Source organism: Oryx dammah, unplaced genomic scaffold (genome assembly GCF_014754425.2).
Source record: "Oryx dammah isolate SB20612 unplaced genomic scaffold, SCBI_Odam_1.1 HiC_scaffold_7, whole genome shotgun sequence".
Lineage (NCBI taxonomy): Eukaryota > Metazoa > Chordata > Mammalia > Artiodactyla > Bovidae > Oryx > Oryx dammah.
In genome coordinates this window covers 14722425-14742874 of record NW_024070191.1, presented here as the reverse complement: position 1 = coordinate 14742874, position 20450 = coordinate 14722425, and the positions used below count along the sequence as shown (strand labels likewise).

Below are 20450 nucleotides of genomic sequence, written 5' to 3'. Positions count from 1 at the left end.
TTTCCCCACCTATTTCCCATGAAGTGATGGGACCAGATGCCATGATCTTAGTTTTCTGAATGTTGAGTTTTAAGTCAACTTTTTCACTCTCCTCTGTCACTTTCATCAAGAGGCTCTTTAGTTTTTCTTCTTTTTCTGCCATAATGGTGGTGTCATCTGATATCTGAGGTTATTGATATTTCCTCCCAGCAATCTTGATTCCAGCTTGTGCTTCTTCCAGCCCAGCGTTTCTCCTGATGTACTCTGCATATAAGTTAAATAAGCAGGGTGACAATATACAGCCTTGATGTACTCCTTTTCCTATTTGGAACCAGTCTGTTGTTCCATGTCCAGTTCTAACTGTTGCTTCTTGACCTGCATATGAGGCAGGTCAAGTGGTCTGGTATTCCCATCTCTTTAAAAATTTTCTACAGTTTGTTGTGGTCCACACAGTCAAAGGCTTTGGCATAGTCAATAATGCAGAAATAGATATTTTTCTGGAATTCGCTTGCTTTTTCAATGATCCAATGGATGTTGGCAAGTTGATCTCTGGTTCCTCTGCCTTTTCTAAATCCAGCTTGAACATCTGGAAGTTCATGGTTCACATACTGTTGAAGCCTGGCTTGGAGAATTTTGAGCATTGCTTTACTAGTGTGTGAGATAAGTGCAATTGTGCGGTAGTTTGAGCATTCTTTGGCATTGCCTTTCTTTTGAATTGAAATGAAAACTGACCTTCTCCAGTCCTGTGGCCACTGCTGAGTTTTCCAAATTTGCTGGCATGTTAAGTGTAGCACTTTCACAGCATCATCTTTTAGGATTTGAAACAGCTCAACTGGAATTCCATCACCTCCACTAACTTTGTTTGTAACGATGCTTCCTAAGGCCTACTTGACTTCACATTCCAGAATGTCTGGATCTCACCATCGTGATTATCTGGGTTGTAAAGATCTTTTTTGTATAGTTCTTCTGTGTATTCTTGCCACCTCTTCTTAACGTGGCATATCTTCACCATATCTTCTGCTTCTGTTAGGTCCATACCATTTCTGTCCTTTATTGAGCCCATCTCTGCATGAAATGTTCCTTTGGTATCTCTAATTTTCTTGAAGAGATCCTTAGACTTTCCCATTCTTTAGTAAGAAAAAAAGATTGTTTCCCTCATAGTATCAATAAATTTACCTGATTGCAGCTTAATCACCTTCCTCTCTTTCTAGTCTCAGGAAATATAAGAGTGGTTATGCATCACCCCCAATGTAGTTACATACCTGACACCAGAATTATGGTTGTGGATGACTCATACAGCTTGAAAAAAAGGCTCACACATCCAGACAGCTCTGAAAGTTTCAGGAGGACTGGCCACATTGTGAAGTCATTTCAACCCTGAGCTAGATGTGAGGGTTAGCAGACATCTGGCCCAGAGGTCCTTGAAATCTAGTCCTATCCAAACTATCCATGAGTGTATTTGTCCATGCCAAATGGTTTTGGACAGGAGCACGTATCAAGGACCTTTTGGCAGAAACCAAATGTCTTACAGACATTCTGGGCAGGATAAAATGTCCTGCAAGAAGTGTGAGTACTTCTTGTGCCTAACATCTTAACAAACAAGAGACAGATATTTGTTTGAGATAATTATCTGTTTTAAATGCTATTTTTTTTTTTTACTGAATACATAATGTCTAGATTGTTAACTAGGAAAAAGAGATAAAATGCTATTCCCAAAGCTGTCAATGGCCACTATTCAAAGGTTGGGGGGGTTGGGGGTAGAATAAACTTATCAAAATGAGACTCTAGGAAGATGAGCCTTCCATGCCATGAGAACAAGCCCTGAGCCTTTGGAGCAGCAGCACTGATTCCAAGACCCTAGACTACCAGAGAACTAACCCTAGGGAGTATCAAATAGTGAGAACTCACGCAAAGGAAACCACTTGAATACAAGACCCGGCATCACCCAAACACCAGTAGCACTCTGTGTAGGATGCCTCATCTAAACAACAAACAAAAAAAATACAAACCCAGTCATCAGCAGACAAGATTACTACCTCACTCAGTGTTGCCCATCAGAGGAAAAACAAACAAAAACTCAGCACAAATCTCACCCTATAGGAAGGGTGAGATACTTACACAAACCACTGGACCAAGCTTAGGAGGGTAGAAACCAAAAGGAAGAAAGAATTCAACTGTGAAGCCTGGGAAAAAGGAGACCTCAAACACAGTAAGTTTAAAAAAATAATGAAAAGGCAGAGAAATACTACACAAATGAAGAAACAAACTAGAAACACAAGTCCAAATAAATAAAGAGGAAATAGGCAAACGACCTGAAAAAGAATTCAGAGTAATGACAGTAAAGATGATCAAAAACCTTGAGAACAAAATGGAGGAAATGCAAGGATCAATTAACAAAGACCTAGAAGAATTAAAGAATAAACATATAGAGACAAACAACACAATTACTGAAATTTAAAATACTGTAAAAGGAATCAATAGCAGAATATCTGAAGCAGAAGCACAAATCAGTGAGCTGGAGGATAAAATGGTGGAAGTAACTTCTGAAGAGCAGAATAAAGTAAAAAGAATAAAAAGAACTGAGGACAGTCTCAGAGACCTCGGGATAATATCAAATGCACCAACATTCGAATTATATGGGTCTCAGAAGAAGAGAAAAAGAAAGGGTATGAGAAAATTTTTGAAGATATTATAGTTGAAATTTTCCCCAACATGGAAAAGGAAATAGTCAAGTCCAAGAGGCACAAAGAGTCCCATACATGATAAACCCAAGGAGAAACACACCAAGACACATACTAATCAAATTAACAAAGAGTAAACACAAAGAAAGAATATAAAAAGCAGCAAAGGAGAAGCAACAAGTAACATACAAGGGAAACGCCATACACTTAACAGCTGATCTTTCAGCAGAAACTCTGCAGGCCAGAAGGGAATGGCAGGATATATTTAAAGTACTGAAAGGGAAAAATCTACAACCAAGAATACTGTACCTGACAAGGATCTCATTCCAAATTGATGGAGAAATAAAAAGCTTTTCAGACCAGCAAAAGTTAAGAGAATTCAGTACTACCAAACCAGTTTTACAACAAAAGTTAAAGGGACTTATATAGTTAAGAAATACAAGAGGAGAAAAAAGATCTACAAAAATCAACCCCAAACAATTAAGAAAATGGCAATAGGAACATATATATCAATAATTACTTTAATTAATTGGATTTAATGCTCCAACCAAAAGACACAAACTGGTTGAATGGATACAAAAATGAGACCTATATATATGCTGTCTATAAGAAACCCACTTCAGACTTAAAGACACATACAGACTGAAAATGAGAGGATGGGAAAGTATATTCCATATAATGGGAAGTAAAAGAAAGCTGGAGTAGCAATCCTCATATCAGACAAAGTAGACCTTAAAATAAAGAATATTACAAGAGATAAGGAAGGACACTGCATAATGATCAAGGGATCAATCCAAGAAGAAGACATAACAATTGTAAATATCTATGCATCCAACATAAGAGCACCTCAATACATAAATACTAAAAGACATAAAAGGAGAAGTTGACGGTAACACAATAATAATAGGAGACTTTAACACCCCACTCACACCAATGGACAGATCATCAAAACAGAAAATTAATAAAGAAACACAAGTCTTAAATGATACATTAGATGAGATGGATCTCATTGATATCCTTAGGACATTCCTTCCAAATGCAGAAGAGTATACCTTCTTCTCAAGTGCACATGTAATATTCTCCAGGATAGACCACATCTTGGGTCACAAATCAAACCTCAGTAAATTTAAGAAAACTGAAATCATATCAAGTATCTTCTCTAACCACAATGCTATAAGACTAGATATCAATTATAAGAAAAAAACGGTAAGAAACACAAACACATGGAGATTAAACAACACGTTTCTACATAACCAATAGGTTACTGAAGAAATCAAAAGGGAAATCAAAAAATTCTAGAAACAAATGACAATGAAAACACAACTCAAAACCTATCGGATGCAGCAAAAGCAGTTCTAAGAGGGAAGTTTATAGCAATACAATCCTACAGCAAGAAACAAGAAAAACATCGAGTAGACAACCTAACTTTACACCTAAAACAACTGGTAAAGAAGAACAAAAAAACCCCAAAATTAGCAAAAGGAAAGAAATCATAAAGATCTGAGCAGAAATAAATAAAAAATAAATGAAAGAAACAATAGTAAAGGTTAATAAAACTAAAAGCTGATTCTTTGAGAAGATAAACAAAATTGACAAAACTTTAGCCAGACTCATCAAGAAAAAAAGAGAGAAGAATCAAATCAACAGAATTAGAAATGAAAAAGGAGAGGTTACAACAGACAATGCAGAAATACAAAGGACTTTAAGAGACTATTATGAACAAGTATATGGCAATAAAATGGATAACCTGGAAGAAATGTACAGATTCTTATAAAAGTTCAATGTTCCAAGACTGAACCAAGAAGAAATAGAAATTATGAACCACCCAATTACAAGCTCTGAAATTGAGGCTGTGATCAAAAATCTCCCAAAAAACAAAAGCCCAGGACCAGATGGCTTCACAGGAGAATTCTATCAAATATTTAGAGAAGAGCTAATGCTTATCCTTCTAAAACTCCTTTCAAAAAATTGCAGAGGAAGGAACACTTCCAAACTCATTGTACGAAGCCACCACCACCCTGATACCAAAACCAGACAAAGACAACACAAAAAAAGAAAACTACAGGCCAATATCACTGATGAACATAGATGCAAAAATCCTCAACAAAATTTTAGCAAACAGAATTCAGCAATATATCAAAAAGCTCATACTCTATGATCTAGTTGGGTTTATTCCAGGAATGCAAAGATTCTTCAATATACACAAACAAATCAATATGATACACCATATTAAATTGAAAAATAAAAATCATATGATCATCTCAATAGATGCAGAAAAGCCTTTGACAAAATTCAGCACCCATTTATGATTAAAACTCTTCAAAAAATGGGCATAGAGGGAACCTACCTCAACATAGTAAAGACCATAAGCCTACAGCAAACATTATTCTCAATGGCACAAAACTGAAAGCACTCCTCCTAAGATCAAGAACAAGACAAGGGTGTCCACTTTCACCACTATTATTCAACATAGTTCTGGAGGTCCTAGCTACAGCAATCAGAGAAGAAAAAGAAATAAAAAGGAATCCAGATCAGAAAAGAAGAAGTAAAGCTCTCACTGTTTGCAGATGACATGATACTGTACATAGAAAACCCTAAAGATAATATCAGAAAATTACTATTAGTGAATTTAGCAAAGTTGCAAGATATAAAATCAATACACAGAAATCACTTGTATTTCTATATACTAACATTGAAAAATCAAAATGAAATTAAGAGATCAATCCCATTCACCACTGCAACAAAAATAATTAAATATCTAGGAATAAACTTACCTAAGGAGACAAAAGAACTGTACACAGAAAATTATAAGATGCTAATGAAAGAAATCAAAGACAACATAAACAGGTGGAGAGGTATTCCATGTTCCTGGGTAGGAAGAATCAATATTGTGAAAATGACTATACTACCAAATGCAGTCTATAGATTCAATGCTTGCTATCCCTATCAAATTACCAATGGCATTTTTCACAGAACTAGAACAAAAAAATTTCACAATTCATATGGAAACACAAAAGACCCCAAATAGCCAAAGCAGTCTTGAGAAAGAAGAATGGAGCTGAAGGAATCAACCCTCTTGACCTCATATTATACTACAAAGCTACAGTTATTAAGACAGTATGGTACTGGCAAAAAAAAAAAAAAAACAGAAATATAGACCAATGGAACAAGATAGAAAGCCCAGAAATAAACCCATGTGCCTATGGGTACCTTATTTTTCACAAAGGAGGCAAGAATATACAAAGGGGCAAAGACAGCCTCTTCAATAAACAGTGCTGGAAAAACAGGACAGCTACATGTAAAAGAATGAAATTAGAACACTTCCTAACACCATACACAAAGATAAACTCAAAATAGATTAAAGATCTAAATGTAAGACTAGAAACTATAAAGCTCTTAGAGGAAAACATCGGCAGAACATTTGATGATATAAATCAAAGCAAGATCCTCTATGACCCACCTCTTAGAGTAACGGAAATAAAAACAAACAAGTGGGACCTGATTAAACTTAAAAGCTGTTGCACCTCAAAGGAAACTATAAGCAAGGTGAAAAGACAACCCTCAGAATGGGAGAAAATAATAGCAAATGAAACAACTGACAAAGCATTAATTTCCTAAATGTACAAGTAGCTCATACAACTCAATGGCAGAAAAACAAACAACCCAATCAAAAAGTGGGGAAAAGACCTTAACAGACATTTCTGCAAAGAAGACATACAGATGGCTAACAAACACATGAAAAGATGCTCAACATCGCTCATTATTAGAGAAATGCAAATCAAAACTACAATGAGATATCACCTCACACTGGTCAGAACGGCCATCATCAAAAAGTGTACAAACAATAGATGCTGGAGAGGGTGTGGAGAAAAGGGAACGCTCTTGCACTGTTGGTGGGAATGTAAACTGATGCAGCCACTATGGAAGACTGTATGGAGATTCCTTTAAAAACTAGGAAGAAAGCCACCATATGACCCAGAAATTCCACTCCTAGGCATATACCCTGAGGGAACCAAAATTGAAAAAAACACATGTATCCTGTTGTTCACTGCAGCACTATTTACAATAGCTAGAACATGGAAGCAACCTGGATGGCCATCAACAGATGAATGGATAAAGAAGTTGTACATATACACAATGGAATATTACTCAGCCATAAAAAGGAACACATTTGAGTCAGTTCTGATGAGGTAGATGAACCTAGAACCTATTATACAGAGTGAAGTGAGTCAGAAAGAGAAAGATAAATATTGTATTCTAACACACATAGACTGGTAGGCTGCAGTCCGTGGGGTCGCTAAGAGTCGGACACGACTGAGCGGCTTCACTTTCCCTTTTCACTTTCATGCATTGGAGAAGGAAATGGCAACCCACTCCAGTGTTCTTGCCTGGAGAATCCCAAGGACAGGGGAGCCTGGTGGGCTGCCGTCTATGAGGTCGCACAGAGTCAGACACGACTGAAGCGACTTAGCAGCAGCAGCAGCAGCAACACATATATATGGAATCTAGGAAAATGGTACTGAAGAACTTATTTACAGGGCAGCAGTGGAGAAACAGACATAGAGAATAGACTTATGGACATGGGGAGAGGGAAGAGAGGGTGAAATGTATGGAAAAAGTAACATGGAAACTTACATTACCGTGTGTAAAATAGATAGCCAACGGGAATTTGCTGTATGGCTCAGGAAACTCAAACAGGAGCTCTGTGTCAACCTAGAGGGGTGGGATGTGGCAGGGGCAGATGGAAGGGAGGTTCAAAAGAGAAGAGGATATGTATAACTATGGCTGATTCATGTTGAGGTTTGACAGAAAACAACAAAATTCTGTAAAGCAAGTATCCTTCAAGAAAAAAATAAAAAAATGAGACTTCTAGAAATTCCAGCTCTGAGATGAGATGAACAAAATTTTGAAAACTGAAAAGTGAGACCAGTGTCCTTTTTTCCCAGATGACTTGAAAAATTTAAGTACAAGTCTTCACACACAGAAAAGATATCTTTTCATATTTAAAAGAAAAATGATTAGCTTTCTCTTAATTACTCTTTTTTTAAAAGCTAAGCTTTCTGATCTCATTTCCAGATACAAAATGTACTTAGTATAAATAAAACTGCTGGATTATAAACATGAAAATACTTCAGTTTTTATTTTCTATATTGGCCACATGCATAATGAGGGAAGAAGTACTGTGCTTGAATGTAAGGCTCTGTGAATCTTCTTTGCTTTTAGGGTTACTGAAAGTTTAACACACTTGCACTGTGAAGATTTTAGCACTTCTAAATATGTGATAATTCTTTTTACTATGCAACTTTTTTCAATTAATTCTTTTAATCAATGCAAAATATTCTACATTTACTATAAACCTCTCTGCATTGTATACTCTGCACACATAAATGCTCTAGCTCAAGATCCTGAACAAAACAACACAGAAGATTTGGCAGTGGGAAGGCAGATGTGTGGGACTGTGGGGCTCTTGGCGAAAGATCTGAAATAAGTACCCTTCAACGAGAGATAATTGTGGAGGCAAAATAACACAGAGACACAATCACCAGGGAGATGAAGCCATGAAAACTAAAGCAGTGAGGGTGAGACTTTAGGTATGAATTATTCATGATGAGTAATGTCTTTATAACTTAAAATTAAACACCCCAGTCTACCTACTGTCTCCTTAGAAACAGCCAAAATGGAAAAGCATACTTAGTTTCTTGAAATTATTTTTATATTTAGAAAACAAAAAATATAAAGGAGGGTACAAGCAATCTGTGCATGTCTTTGTACTTGAAACAAGTTTATCTTCGTGACCATCGTTCATAATACTTTACTCCATATTTGAAAGTTTCTAAAAAATCTTAAAGGTTCTCATCATAAGAAAAAAAATGGTAACTATATGGGGTGCCTGTTAACTTATTGTGGTGGTCATTTTGAAATATATACAAATATTATGTTGTACATCCAAAACGAACATAATGTTACATGTCAATTATATTCCACTTTTTAAAAATGTTTCTCATTGTGCCTCATTGAAAAATCAAAGTATAAAATCTTTTCTGCTTCACGAGATAAAATCATTATCAAGATACTCTACTTAAATGCCTGTCAACCAGCTTCAAGGAACCACAAATAAAATTTTTTCTCATGTTGGCACTTGTGTGCTAAGGCGAAATGATATTGGTCTCCTCATTGTAAGCTTCAGCTTACAGGAGGAGACAGAGAGAAAGAAGTAACTAACTAGCTAACTAACTTCAGGACAAATAAAAATCAGTGCAGAATGAACCCAGCATAATGGCAAGCATCACAACTCTTCTCCCATAAACCAAAGACTAGATGGCAATCGTCTGTCCCCACCTTTGAATTTCATATCAATCTGCCTGTGATTTAAATCAGTCATGATGTTTATATTTGCTCTTTTTCAATCATTTCTAAAGTGATAATGTTTCAAATGAATTATAAAAATCTTTCAAGGAGCATCCTTAGCTAACTGGGCTCAACAGATTTTTTTTTTGATACTTGAAGTACATTAACCAGCCAAATGCAGATCCAGTGAGAATGCTGATCTGAAGAATAACTGCTATACATCATAGAAAAAAAAAAAAACACATTTAAATGTATCTCTTCCAGGGAGCTGTCATTTAAGAAAGGAGATACTGTCTACATCCTCAGGAAAATTGACCAAAACTGGTATGAGGGAGAGCATCATGGGAGAGTGGGCATTTTCCCAATCTCATATGTAGAGGTAAGCCCTTCCCCTTCCCCGCTACATGATTATTGTTTCTAGAGTCACTATGGGTCAAGAATAGATAACTGCTTTGCAGATAAGTTCATCTGTACCATTGTTCTAGACTCCACAGTTACGAGTTAATATATGATATCTGTTTTTCTCTTTCTTACCTCACTCTGTATGACCATCTCTAGGACCATCCACGTCTCCACAAATGACCCAGTTTCATTCATTTTTATGGCTGAGTAATATTCCATTATATATGTACCACATCTTCCATTATATATGTACCATATGCGACCCCATAGACATCTTCTTTATCCATTCCTCTGCTGATGGACATTTAAGTCATTTCCATGTCCTGGCTATTGTAAATCATATTGCTATGAATATTAGGGTGCACGTATCCTTTTGAATTATGGTTTTCTCTGGGTATATCACCAGGACTAGGATTGCTGGGTCATATATTAGTTCTATTTTTCATTTTTGAAGGAACCTCCATACTGTTTTCCATAGTGGCTGTATCAATTTACACTCCCACCAGCGAGGGGTGGGGAATGGCGTAAGAGGAATTGGGAAATTGGGATTGACACACATATACTATTGATACTATGTATAAAATAGATAACTAATGAGACCTTACTGTACAGCACAGGGAACACTACTTTGAGCTCTTTGGTGCCCTGATTGGTAAGGAAGTCCAAAAGAGAGGAGATATATGTATACATACAGCTGATTCGTTTTGCTGTACGGCAGAAACTAACACAACACTGTAAAGCAACTATACACCAATAAAATTTTAAAAAGAAAACAAAGAATAAAGAGAACTGTTCTCCTTTGTAGAAACTCATACCTCCTGAAAAAGCACAGCCTGCAAGACCACCTCCCCCAGCCCAGCCTGGTGAAATCGGAGAAGCTATCGCCAAATATAATTTCAGTGCTGACACCAATGTGGAGCTATCGCTGAGAAAGGTAAGCGGCTTTCTTCCTTGGTGCATTTGAAAGGCTGCATAAAGCGGCTTTCTTCCTTGATGCATTTGAAAGGCTGCATAGTTTCAAAACTAAGACAGGTCATCTTCTTCCTTAGACAATTTTTGCATCTTCCTCATTTTCTGCAAAGGACCCTGTAAGGCTGCCCTGAGTCACTGCTACCTACCTCTCCTGTGCTCTTCCTGATGAGGTCGTTGTGAGATGCAAAGCTTTGCAGAGAGACTTTTCCTCTGAGGGAGCTCCAGATTGTCTCCCAGGGGTGCCCTGGGCTAAATATCAGGAGCTGTACAAGTGAAAACATCAAAAGAAAATAGCACCATGGACGGAGGAGCCTGGTAGGCTGCAGTCTATGGGGTCGCAAAGAGTCGGACATGACTGAGCGACTTCACTTTCCCTTTTCACATTCATGCACTGGAGAAGGAAATGGCAACCCACTCCAGTGTTCTTGCCTGGAGAATCCCAGGGACGGGGGAGCCTAGTGGGCTGCCGTCTATGGGGTCTCACAGAGTCGGACACAACTGAAGCGACTTAGCAGCAGCAGCAGCAGCAGCAGCAGCACACTTCAAAATATTGTTCTTCTGCTGCCTTGTTATTCAAAGGTTATATCAAACTGAGTTTTGTAGCATTGGCTTGATCCTTCAGGTCACAGAAATAGTGACTGTAGAAAGTCCTGCTGCTGCTGCTAAGTCGCTTCAGTCGTGTCCGACTCTGTGCGACCCCATAGACGGCAGCCCACCAGGCTGCCCCGTCCCTGGGATTCTCCAGGCAAGAACACTGGAGTGGGTTGCCATTTCCTTCTCCAATGCATGAAAGTGAAAAGTCAAAGTGAAGTTGTTCAGTCGTGTCCAACTCTTCAAGACCCCATGGACTGCAGCCCAGCAGGCTCCTCCGTCCATGGGGTTTTCCAGGCGAGAGTACTGGAGTAGGTCGCCATTGCCTTCTCCTGTAGAAGGTCCTAGCATTGCCAAAGCCAGGGGTTTTATGAAAAACATTACTGACCACTATGGCATTGCGACCCACCAGTCAGAATGGATGCTGGTATTATACTGTCTTGATGCAGACCAAGAGGATGTGAGTCCTGGCGACAGCTATGCATTATGTAGGATGCTAGCTATGCCCCATCCTGTTAGCTTTTACTCTTTTGTTACTACGCAGCGCATTAGATAAAGAAGAAAAATGGTGCACTGTCCAACTTCATCCCTTCCAGAGGTTGCTTTCTGTAACCCTGTTCAGACACACCGTCACCGCAATCTCTGGTGCCCATTCTGAAGTTCTGCCCACTGCAGCTCATCCCCTTGAGTCTGTCAGTGATCAGAGGATGGTCTTGTCACCAACACACTGCAGGTGAAACTACAGCACTTTCTCAAATAACTCACACATGACATTTCCCACAGGGCCAATCTGAACATGTGTAAAGCCCAAGTATCCTTAGGAAAGATTCTAATAAATGGATGATTACACTGTATATACGTTGATGACCTATAATTTAGGAGTGAGCTCTGGAGGCTTTAGTTGCATTCTCCTAACGAAAACAAAACTCTCAAAGTGTAAGACTTTCCCAGGCGGAAAACTGTTATTAAAAAACACTGACAATTATAACTTTTTATGTTATTGCATGTCTATTTCTAACACATTTTCCTATTATCCGTTACAGGGAGATAGAATTATTCTTCTTAAAAGAGTTGATCAAAACTGGTATGAAGGTAAAATTCCAGGAACCAACAGACAAGGCATCTTCCCTGTTTCCTATGTAGAAGTTGTCAAGAAGAATACAACCAAAGGTGCTGAGGACTATCCTGAACTTCCACTACCCCACAGCTATTCTAGTGATAGGATCCACAGCTTAAGTTCAAATAAGGTAAGAAGACACTCTAGCATATTAGTATAATACTTGGGAACTCAGAGTAAGATAATTGGTACATATTAGGGGATTAGACTACAACATCGTATCTATGGCAAAATGAAAGATTTACATGTTGCATTTCTAAGTGTGAGTGCCAGGTCAAGTCAGTATAATTTAGTTTTTCTTATGGGTGCTAGCATAATGGTTTAAGCTACACAAAGGGAAATGACATAAAGAATCTACTATCTTAAGAATTTTCTTTTAGAGGGCTAAGGCTGTGCATTTTATTTATTCTACTTTTCTTTGAAGACTGGGTTTATGAGCAATTACTCTTAATCCTTTAGCATTGGAGAGTGAAGCAGTTTAATACTTGCTAATTTTGTTTGACTAGTGACAAAATTTTCCACAATCTTCTTTAGTATGTATACTTCGCTAGCAGAGCTCAGCATTTAGATAGCAACATCCTTCTTTTGGTAGTTCCTACTGATAAAAAGAAAAAAATCTTCATCTCTGTATTAAGTATCTGTCTTATCTAGCATTCAGTCATCTTAAAAGAACTCCTGGGTAAATTTCAAAGTGACCGCCTTTTCAAATAAAAGGTTATAAGAAAGAATCAGAGTGTATCTACAAAGGCTTATTTAAAATTTAAGAAAATTTTCCATGAAGTCTTAATAAATATTGGCAATGTAGTAGTTTAGATCACAATGTTTTGATCTTTGTTGTGAATATGATTTAAATGTATTTTCAATTTCCTAGGTTTTTCTTAGGATATCATATTCTACATTTTATAAGTAGAGATGTGTACAAATTTCACTAATAACTAATTAGTGTTTTATTCTCACTGCTGGGGAAAAACACATTAAAAAGCTCATGTCCATAAATTTCAAAAAATATTTAACGGTTCACCAACTGGGATCTATACTATGATGTCACTGGCTAAATGAAGGAAGCTCCTTAATAGTTTTGAACCGAATCATTTTCAGGAAAAAAAAAAAACAACTGTAATGTACTTCTAAACCATGACACCCAAAATAAACTAAATGTTAAATATCCTATTTTCTAACTGATCTTTGTAAATAGAGAAGGGAATTCATTGTGATTTATGAATCACTCCAATCACATTAGACATACTATCTTTATTTAGGAGAGGTTCAAATGTAAGTTGGTATTATTTCTGATATTTCTGGTTTTAGTAGAGTAGAATCCAATTCTAATACTTTTAGAAGATAAGATAATTATATGATACTTGTACTACAGGTATATTTTTTGTGATATAGGTATCTCAGGGTACTCGATTTAACTTGAAGCGAGCCCATGGTAGGGCTAAGCACTTTAGACCCTTTTTACAAGTATATTAGTGCCTGTGGTGGTAATGGCATTGGAGTAGTAGTAGCAACAGGTGGTAATGGTGGTAGTAATGGGGTAGTGTGGTAGTCATGACAATAATGGAATTTAAAGACCTTTTTTCCTCAGCCACGCCATATTCCTGGCACTAAAAGGTGCTATGTAGCCTTTAGTCTTGAACCTCCTATAAGGATGCTCATAAATGTTTTGTGATGCTTTGTCTCGTTTATCCCACCCCACAGTGACGTGACATCACATTTCCTTTTTTTAAAAAAATCTAGATGAATTCATTAAACCCCATTCCTCTTATAGGATAGAAGTTAAACTTAAGTGCAGAATGCACTGTGCGCTGATCCATACTAAGGCCCAAGGACCAAGAGTGCTGAGTGCACCAGTGACGTGTCATTCAAAACAGTCAGCCAGAAAGTGCAATCTCTCCTAAAGATTTTTTTCTTTCCAAACCCCAATCATCTACTTGGAAAGAGCCAAAGTAAAATGTCTTCCGCCAGCCTCTCAAATACTTCACATGTGTAGCATATAACATTCTTCCTACTCCAAAAGCAATATAGAAATGTATTAGAATGTTCCTAAGCACATGTCAAGAACAACTTTTAATGAATAAAAATTCTGTTTTGTTCAGTACATCCAAAATGCAGTGGTAATATTAAGATATACAGAAGTATTTTTTTGTACTTCAGGAGATTAAGTTTCATAAATTAGACCTCCACTAGTTTACATAAAATGTCAAGCTTTTGAAAAAGAGAATGGAAGTCCTACCAGAAATTTACTCCTGTTCACATCTTATGCTCCCTTTCTGTGTAAACATTTACTTTGAATTTTTTTAAACTTTGAAGTAGTAGTTATGTAAGTTCAGTGTCATTTTGATCATAAGTTTTTCTTCTTAAAAAAATCTTTCTCAGAACTTATTCGTTTAGAAATGTGTTAGCATATAATGATGTAAAAATATTTTATGCCATATGTTATAATCACCTCACAACCGTAAGTGAGAAAATGATGAAAGTTCAAAAGATTTGAACAGGTACAGGAAGAACACTAAACAAATTTTTGGGAATAAAAAAGGCTTAATTGTTGGTTTTCATCCTACATTAACATTATTCCAGAGTTGTTTATATTAAATCAATATCTAGAAACCTATTTTCAAAGAAGTAGTCTACTAAATCTCTAAATAATTTTCTTGGTTTTATAATCTCTATGACAGTTTTACCTTGTCATTTGACATTTAATGGACCCTTTCCAAATGCTAGCACAGTTCAAATCAATCTTTAATTAACATGCTAAGGATTTTATGTATTTAAATTCAAAAGCTATCGGCCAATCTACACCATAGCATAACGTATTTTTTATATTCACCACCATGTCTTTCTGCATTTCTGTCTCTGTGTTTTGATGCATTATTTTCACTTTCACATCTTCTGTAACGTCATAATCCCTGCTCATCTCTAAGCTGGCTTCCAGTGAACCACGCCCCCCTCTCTTGCACAAAGCTTCACGTGACCCAGATAGCGACGCTCTCCAGGGAACCACCCTGGAGTGGCTGTCCCTGCCAGCCAAGGGTGCCCTGGTAAATCCTTCAGCCCCAACGCCGCCTCATTTTCTGGACAAGTTCTTGGATGAATTAGAGAAGCTTGGTGCTTTAGCTTTACCAGCTGACCCAGCCAAACCAGATACCCCAGAGATCAGCCTTGAGATTAAGGAGGACCCCTCCACTCTACCCCCATGGCCGCGAGCACCCACACCTGCCAAAGCCCGCTCCTCTCAGCTGCCTTTGCTCCACTCGGCTACAACCTCAGCTGCAGCCCGGTCTCAGGAGGCCACGATGCTCCCGGATTCTAGAAAGACACCTCCAAACAAGTCTTCAGATGTGACCAAAATGAGAGAGGGCTCCGCCGGCCCAGAGAAGGTACTGGTGGTCCTAGGTGATAAGTTTGTGACCTCCGCACACCCTGGCCTGGGTCCCTTGCCCCAAACCCTCCCTGTCATTGGAGAGGAAGATGAGGAAGTCTATGAGGGGGTCAGGGCAGGCAACCGAAGAGGGCCGGAATCTCAAGATCCAGATGCCTTGTGCCGTGGCCCTGATGGCACAGAGGTGATGTCACACCTGCACATTGAAGAGGAGGATAAGGAGAGAAAAGATGACTGCCCAAGATATCCAATAGCCACCCTCACAGGCCCTAGGGCCCCTAAGGAAGACAGCAATGCAGCAAAAACCAGTGATGAGGTATTTTAATGTTGCCTAATTCCTGAAGAACTAACCAGTCTTACTACCATTAGCTAGGACAGTTAATCATATTAATAAACATCAATTCTGACATTGTCTTAGATGGTTTTCACACAATAAACACCATGCAGTATAAGGGCAAGGTGGAAGGATGGATGAAAAACACATCAAATTTTAATAAGATGATATACATATGTATTGTTATTCTCTTATTCATTACTATAAATCCATATTTAAACATTTTTATAAAGTCTAATTTTAATATTAATAATAGTTAATATTTGAGGTCTTATTGAGTTTCAGATAGTTTTCTAAGAACAATACATCTTTACTTTTTAAAACTCAATAGGTTGGGTAATATTATTTTCATCCCCACTATACAGATGAGGAAATTGATACACACAGAGAGAGATTAGTTCACCTCCAGAGTGCAAAAACTAAATACCATTTCTTTGATATAACAGCAGTCTGAAAAAGAAGGAAGGAAAAAAAGAGAAATAAAGAAAAGAAAAAATACATATACATGCCAGTTCCCTTTCAATTCTCTCTGAAGACGTAATTTTTTTAAGTTGGTAACTACTTAAGAATTGGGTCCTGCATATTCACCTTACCAACAAAGAGCCTTGGGCAATGATTCTAATCAATAAAGAGGGAAATGCTCTAAATCTTTAAGCTTCTTGTAAGCTTTTCTCTTCTAAAAAAGACAAAAACAAAAAACCTGATATCCCAAATATTTAATCTGTGAATTAGAAAAGCAAATGTGACTACTGGCAAATATTAAAATTATGAAACCAAATCAATGAGTCATATTCTGCTGCTAAGCAAGTCACTTTCTCCCATAGCTCCTCTATTTAGAAATCTTTTAAAATGACAATTTTTTTCTTGTGCATTTCATTTATTTGAAACATTTTTCCATCATGAAAATCACTTTTAAAACCTCATAATTTCCTATTAAGACCTTACCAATAACAAATGTAGAGGTATTTGGTCTATATGGGGTATTCTTGGGATTAAACGATGGTAAGTGTCCATTAGGCCACTGGACAGCCACAAAACCCTGAGTCTTGGCACTTCCCCAGCCAGGTGAGGAAATGTCAACTGGACAAAGAACCCAGCCATGCCTGCATTTGTATAAAATAAACACACTTTTTAGTAATAGAGATCATTCATTGCAGTAAATAAAAAATATTTCTAAGTCACTTACTTAAATAACTTATTTTCCCTTCAATTTAATCAGTTTTAAGATGGGATCAGATATGTGGCTTGGTTCCTAGGAACTGCTACTGCAGGCTGCAGGCAGCACCACTGGTATGGTGTTCAGGAAGCAGGTGCTGAGTTTCACAGCCAGTTCCCAACAAGCACACACAGGCACAGAGGTCCTAACTTGACTAGCTTTGTAACAAACCTACTCTTCATAAATTGCAATCTACTTCACAAGCAAGTTACAGTCATTGCAGGGTTTTACACTTTTTTCCCTTCATGGTTAGAAGGCCCCACCTCACAAATACCTTATAAAATTGTAGACTATGGGAATTCTGATCTCCAGCCCCTCATATCAGAAGAATGAAACTGATCAAACCCACTGGGAATTTTGAATCAAATTCAGAAGTTAGTGCTTTCAAAGCAAGAAGTTATCATAAATGTCACACACCCAGGGTATGTAGTAACTTTAAAAATATTTAGGTGTGTTGGGGGGCGGAATTCTCTGAAAAGCATGTAACCTTGTCATTCTGGACACAAGCATAATTGCATCTTGTCTTTCCTCAATATTTAAGCCATCTTCATTCTCTTCGGGACATCGAACGTCTACATCTTTTCCCAGCTGTCTGCTTTCCTCCCCTCCCTTTCATTCCTCCTTGGCCACTGTCTCTGACCTGGTCCCCACACTCTCTCAGCCTACCCAGCCCTACTCATCTCCGCTCCTCCCCAAATACTCTTACCAACAGGAGATAAGTTCACCACAATTAAAGGTAACTGCATCTTGAGTGTGGTTTATCGCATGTCTTTCAATGAACTTCATTAATTAAATGTATGTCTTTAGATTCATGTTGTCTTACAAGATCTAAAAAGTCATTCAATTTTGGTTGCTAACTTCTAACATCATTAGCATGGTCTCTGTCTGAAAATTTGAAAGATATATTTGCACAGCAGCTATACTTAAGAGTGAGGAGAAAAACAAGCTAAACTTTGTATAGTAATAAAATGTGATTGTTAGGCTTTTTCTTTTTTTAAGTTGAGGATCAGCAGGAGAACCATCCCCATTTAAAGGCATCAGCTATGTGCCTGTCATCTGTCACATCTTAGTGGGCTCATTGCCTCCCAATTTTCCCAAATAATCAGCAGGTTCAGCAGAGCCTGAGGGTTGGATGATCTTCGACACTGACTGTCTTGAGCCTTGTTCTTCCACAAAATTGCAGGAAACTAATGAGGACGTGGGAAGGAGGCTTCTATTGTAGCAGTTAACAAAGCATCCATCTCTGAGATTTGCAGGCCGTCGGGCGGCTCTGCTGGTGTTTAACTCCCTCTTAGGATACCGTGATAAAAGATTTTTAACACAATTAATAACTGACCTTGGAAAGACATTTAATGAGAACCCCAGCATGAAATCAATCCATCACAGAAAAGTTTTACTCCTGTGTTCAGAACGATCCTCAAAACCTTTTTCTTTACACAAAAGGACTTCACATAATGACTCATCCTCGCATGCAATCTTCTCCACTTGGAATGAGAGCCTCTTCAGATAAGTAAAAAAAAAAATGAAGCAAAACGAAGGCTCTGGTAGGGTCATGTTTTTGAACTATTAATAGAAAGCACCAACACCTAAGAAATGCCATTTATGCAATCTTCCAAACCCCAATCACCAAATCTATCCACCAAAATAGTCCATCTATGTGAATTTTATCTTACTTAGAAAAGGAATCTTTGGAAGGGCGGGGGGCGGAATGTAATATATTTTAAAGACTAATTGTTCTTTGCCCTTTGAGGTTTTATCTTAGCTGGCAGGAAATAATTAGGAAATTTTTAAAATAATAATAATTCTTTAGATAAGGTCTAAGACTAAGAATTTGCCTTCTCTGTGTGTGTGTTGTTTTCTTTTAGAGCCAAAATATTTATTCCTTGCCTTTCCCTACCTGTTCTTCAGCCAGTTGGTTAGCCAATAAGTGGACAAGTAACTTGAGATTCGGAGTTCTCTAATTTAGAGAGATGGAACACTCACCATTGTAGTGTCAAGGACAAAACCAGGATTTAAACAGGTTTATTCTCCTGCAAGAACCAAGCTCATCTCATACATTCTCTATGTCTCAGTTCATGAAGTGATATGAGACCATGGAGATATTCATAGTAACTATGTTTTCAAAGAATACTTAAATAATTAATTCCAGAAAAATTAAGTTATTTTTCTCCTTTTATATCATATTTAAGAGCAAATGTTAATTTTAATCCCCTATTGAGTTTTTTGAGACTCTTATAAGTCAATTTTTTTATTCATAGAAAGAACACAAGTCAACTGAATTTATGCTTGTAAGTGTAGATACAAATTGAATAAACTACAAATTTTAGGCCATTATTATGGTTTAATCCACATCTGACACAGTAAAAATTGATGTGAATCCTTTAAGAAGGCTTCCTAGTTCTCTTGTTTCAAGAATGTTAAAAATTATGCTCATTACAAAGAAGAAAAGTAACCTAGCACTAAAAACAAAGAGAAAATAAAATGGCAATAATGTTTTAGTAGGCATAGTATAGTATGTATGAAATCATTATAACATTTTTATCAATACTCATCAACCACTATTTTACCTAACCCATATTAATTTAATGCAGTTTTATTCTTCTAAAGTATTTTCTGAGATAGTACAAGTCTGTCACATGCAATGCAAAATCATTTATAAAAGTTGCCACCACTTTATAGATTATAGAAGACTGAAATGTACATATAAAATAAGAATTTGATACAGAAATCAGAATCCAATATTTTTTCTAGTCTTTGAGCATCTTTTTGAAAATAATGCTTTTTTTTTGCAAAAAGAATTATTATAATCCTCAGCTTGGATGTAAGTTGAACTTCCAATTCTATGTAAAACTCTTTTGTAAAAATCCATGTAGCCCATGGATTCAAACTGCAGTGGAAGTGCTTTGTAAAGAGATAGAAAAACTCTTCTTTTTTTTTTTCCCCAAGAAACTCAGTTATTATGGTACCATAAGGAAGTCTCCTCACCTTAAAGCCATCCCAGCAGAAGGTGATCCCCTTGAACACAGTTTCCAACATGAAATTAAGTCCTGATTCTTCCTAATATGTTCAAAGATCTTTCCAGCTGTTTATCCACATCATTCCAATGCTACTTTTTTTTTTTCTATGACTCTTGATGTTTATAGAAACCTCATATTAGTCAAGATTGGGGCAGCTGCAGTGCCAAAAAACTCAAAATAATTAGGTAGAAGTATATATTTCTTATGCATAAATGTAGGGCATCCAGGATTGGTATGTTGCTCTATATTCATCAGAAGACTCCATTTTATTTTGGCAAATCACCATGCTCAATGAAAACCTTCCAGCTGGTAGTCCAAAGTGGCTGCAGCAGCTCCAATAGTCCCTTCCTCAAACCAGCTAGCAGGAAGAAGAAAAGAGGAGGGGAGCTTATGCCTTCTTTCTTGAAGGAC

The 20450-nt window shown here is 37.3% G+C and overlaps 1 protein-coding gene across 15 annotated transcripts in view; it reads left to right on the top strand.

The window, feature by feature from the left end:
• SORBS2 (sorbin and SH3 domain containing 2) overlaps positions 1–20450 on the top strand; it is a 209612-nt gene that overhangs the window by 172984 nt on the left and 16178 nt on the right. For 11 of the 15 annotated variants that reach the window (XM_040243080.1, XM_040243083.1, XM_040243082.1 and 8 more), the window contains 3 exons: positions 9273–9387; positions 10216–10344; positions 12017–12220. In XM_040243080.1, coding sequence (XP_040099014.1) covers positions 9273–9387; positions 10216–10344; positions 12017–12220 — 448 coding nt within the window. Of the gene's footprint in view, positions 1–9272; positions 9388–10215; positions 10345–12016; positions 12221–15014; positions 15789–17563; positions 17759–20450 lie in introns of all 15 variants that reach the window. The other 4 variants (XM_040243075.1, XM_040243077.1, XM_040243076.1 and 1 more) reach the window with 1 other exon arrangement.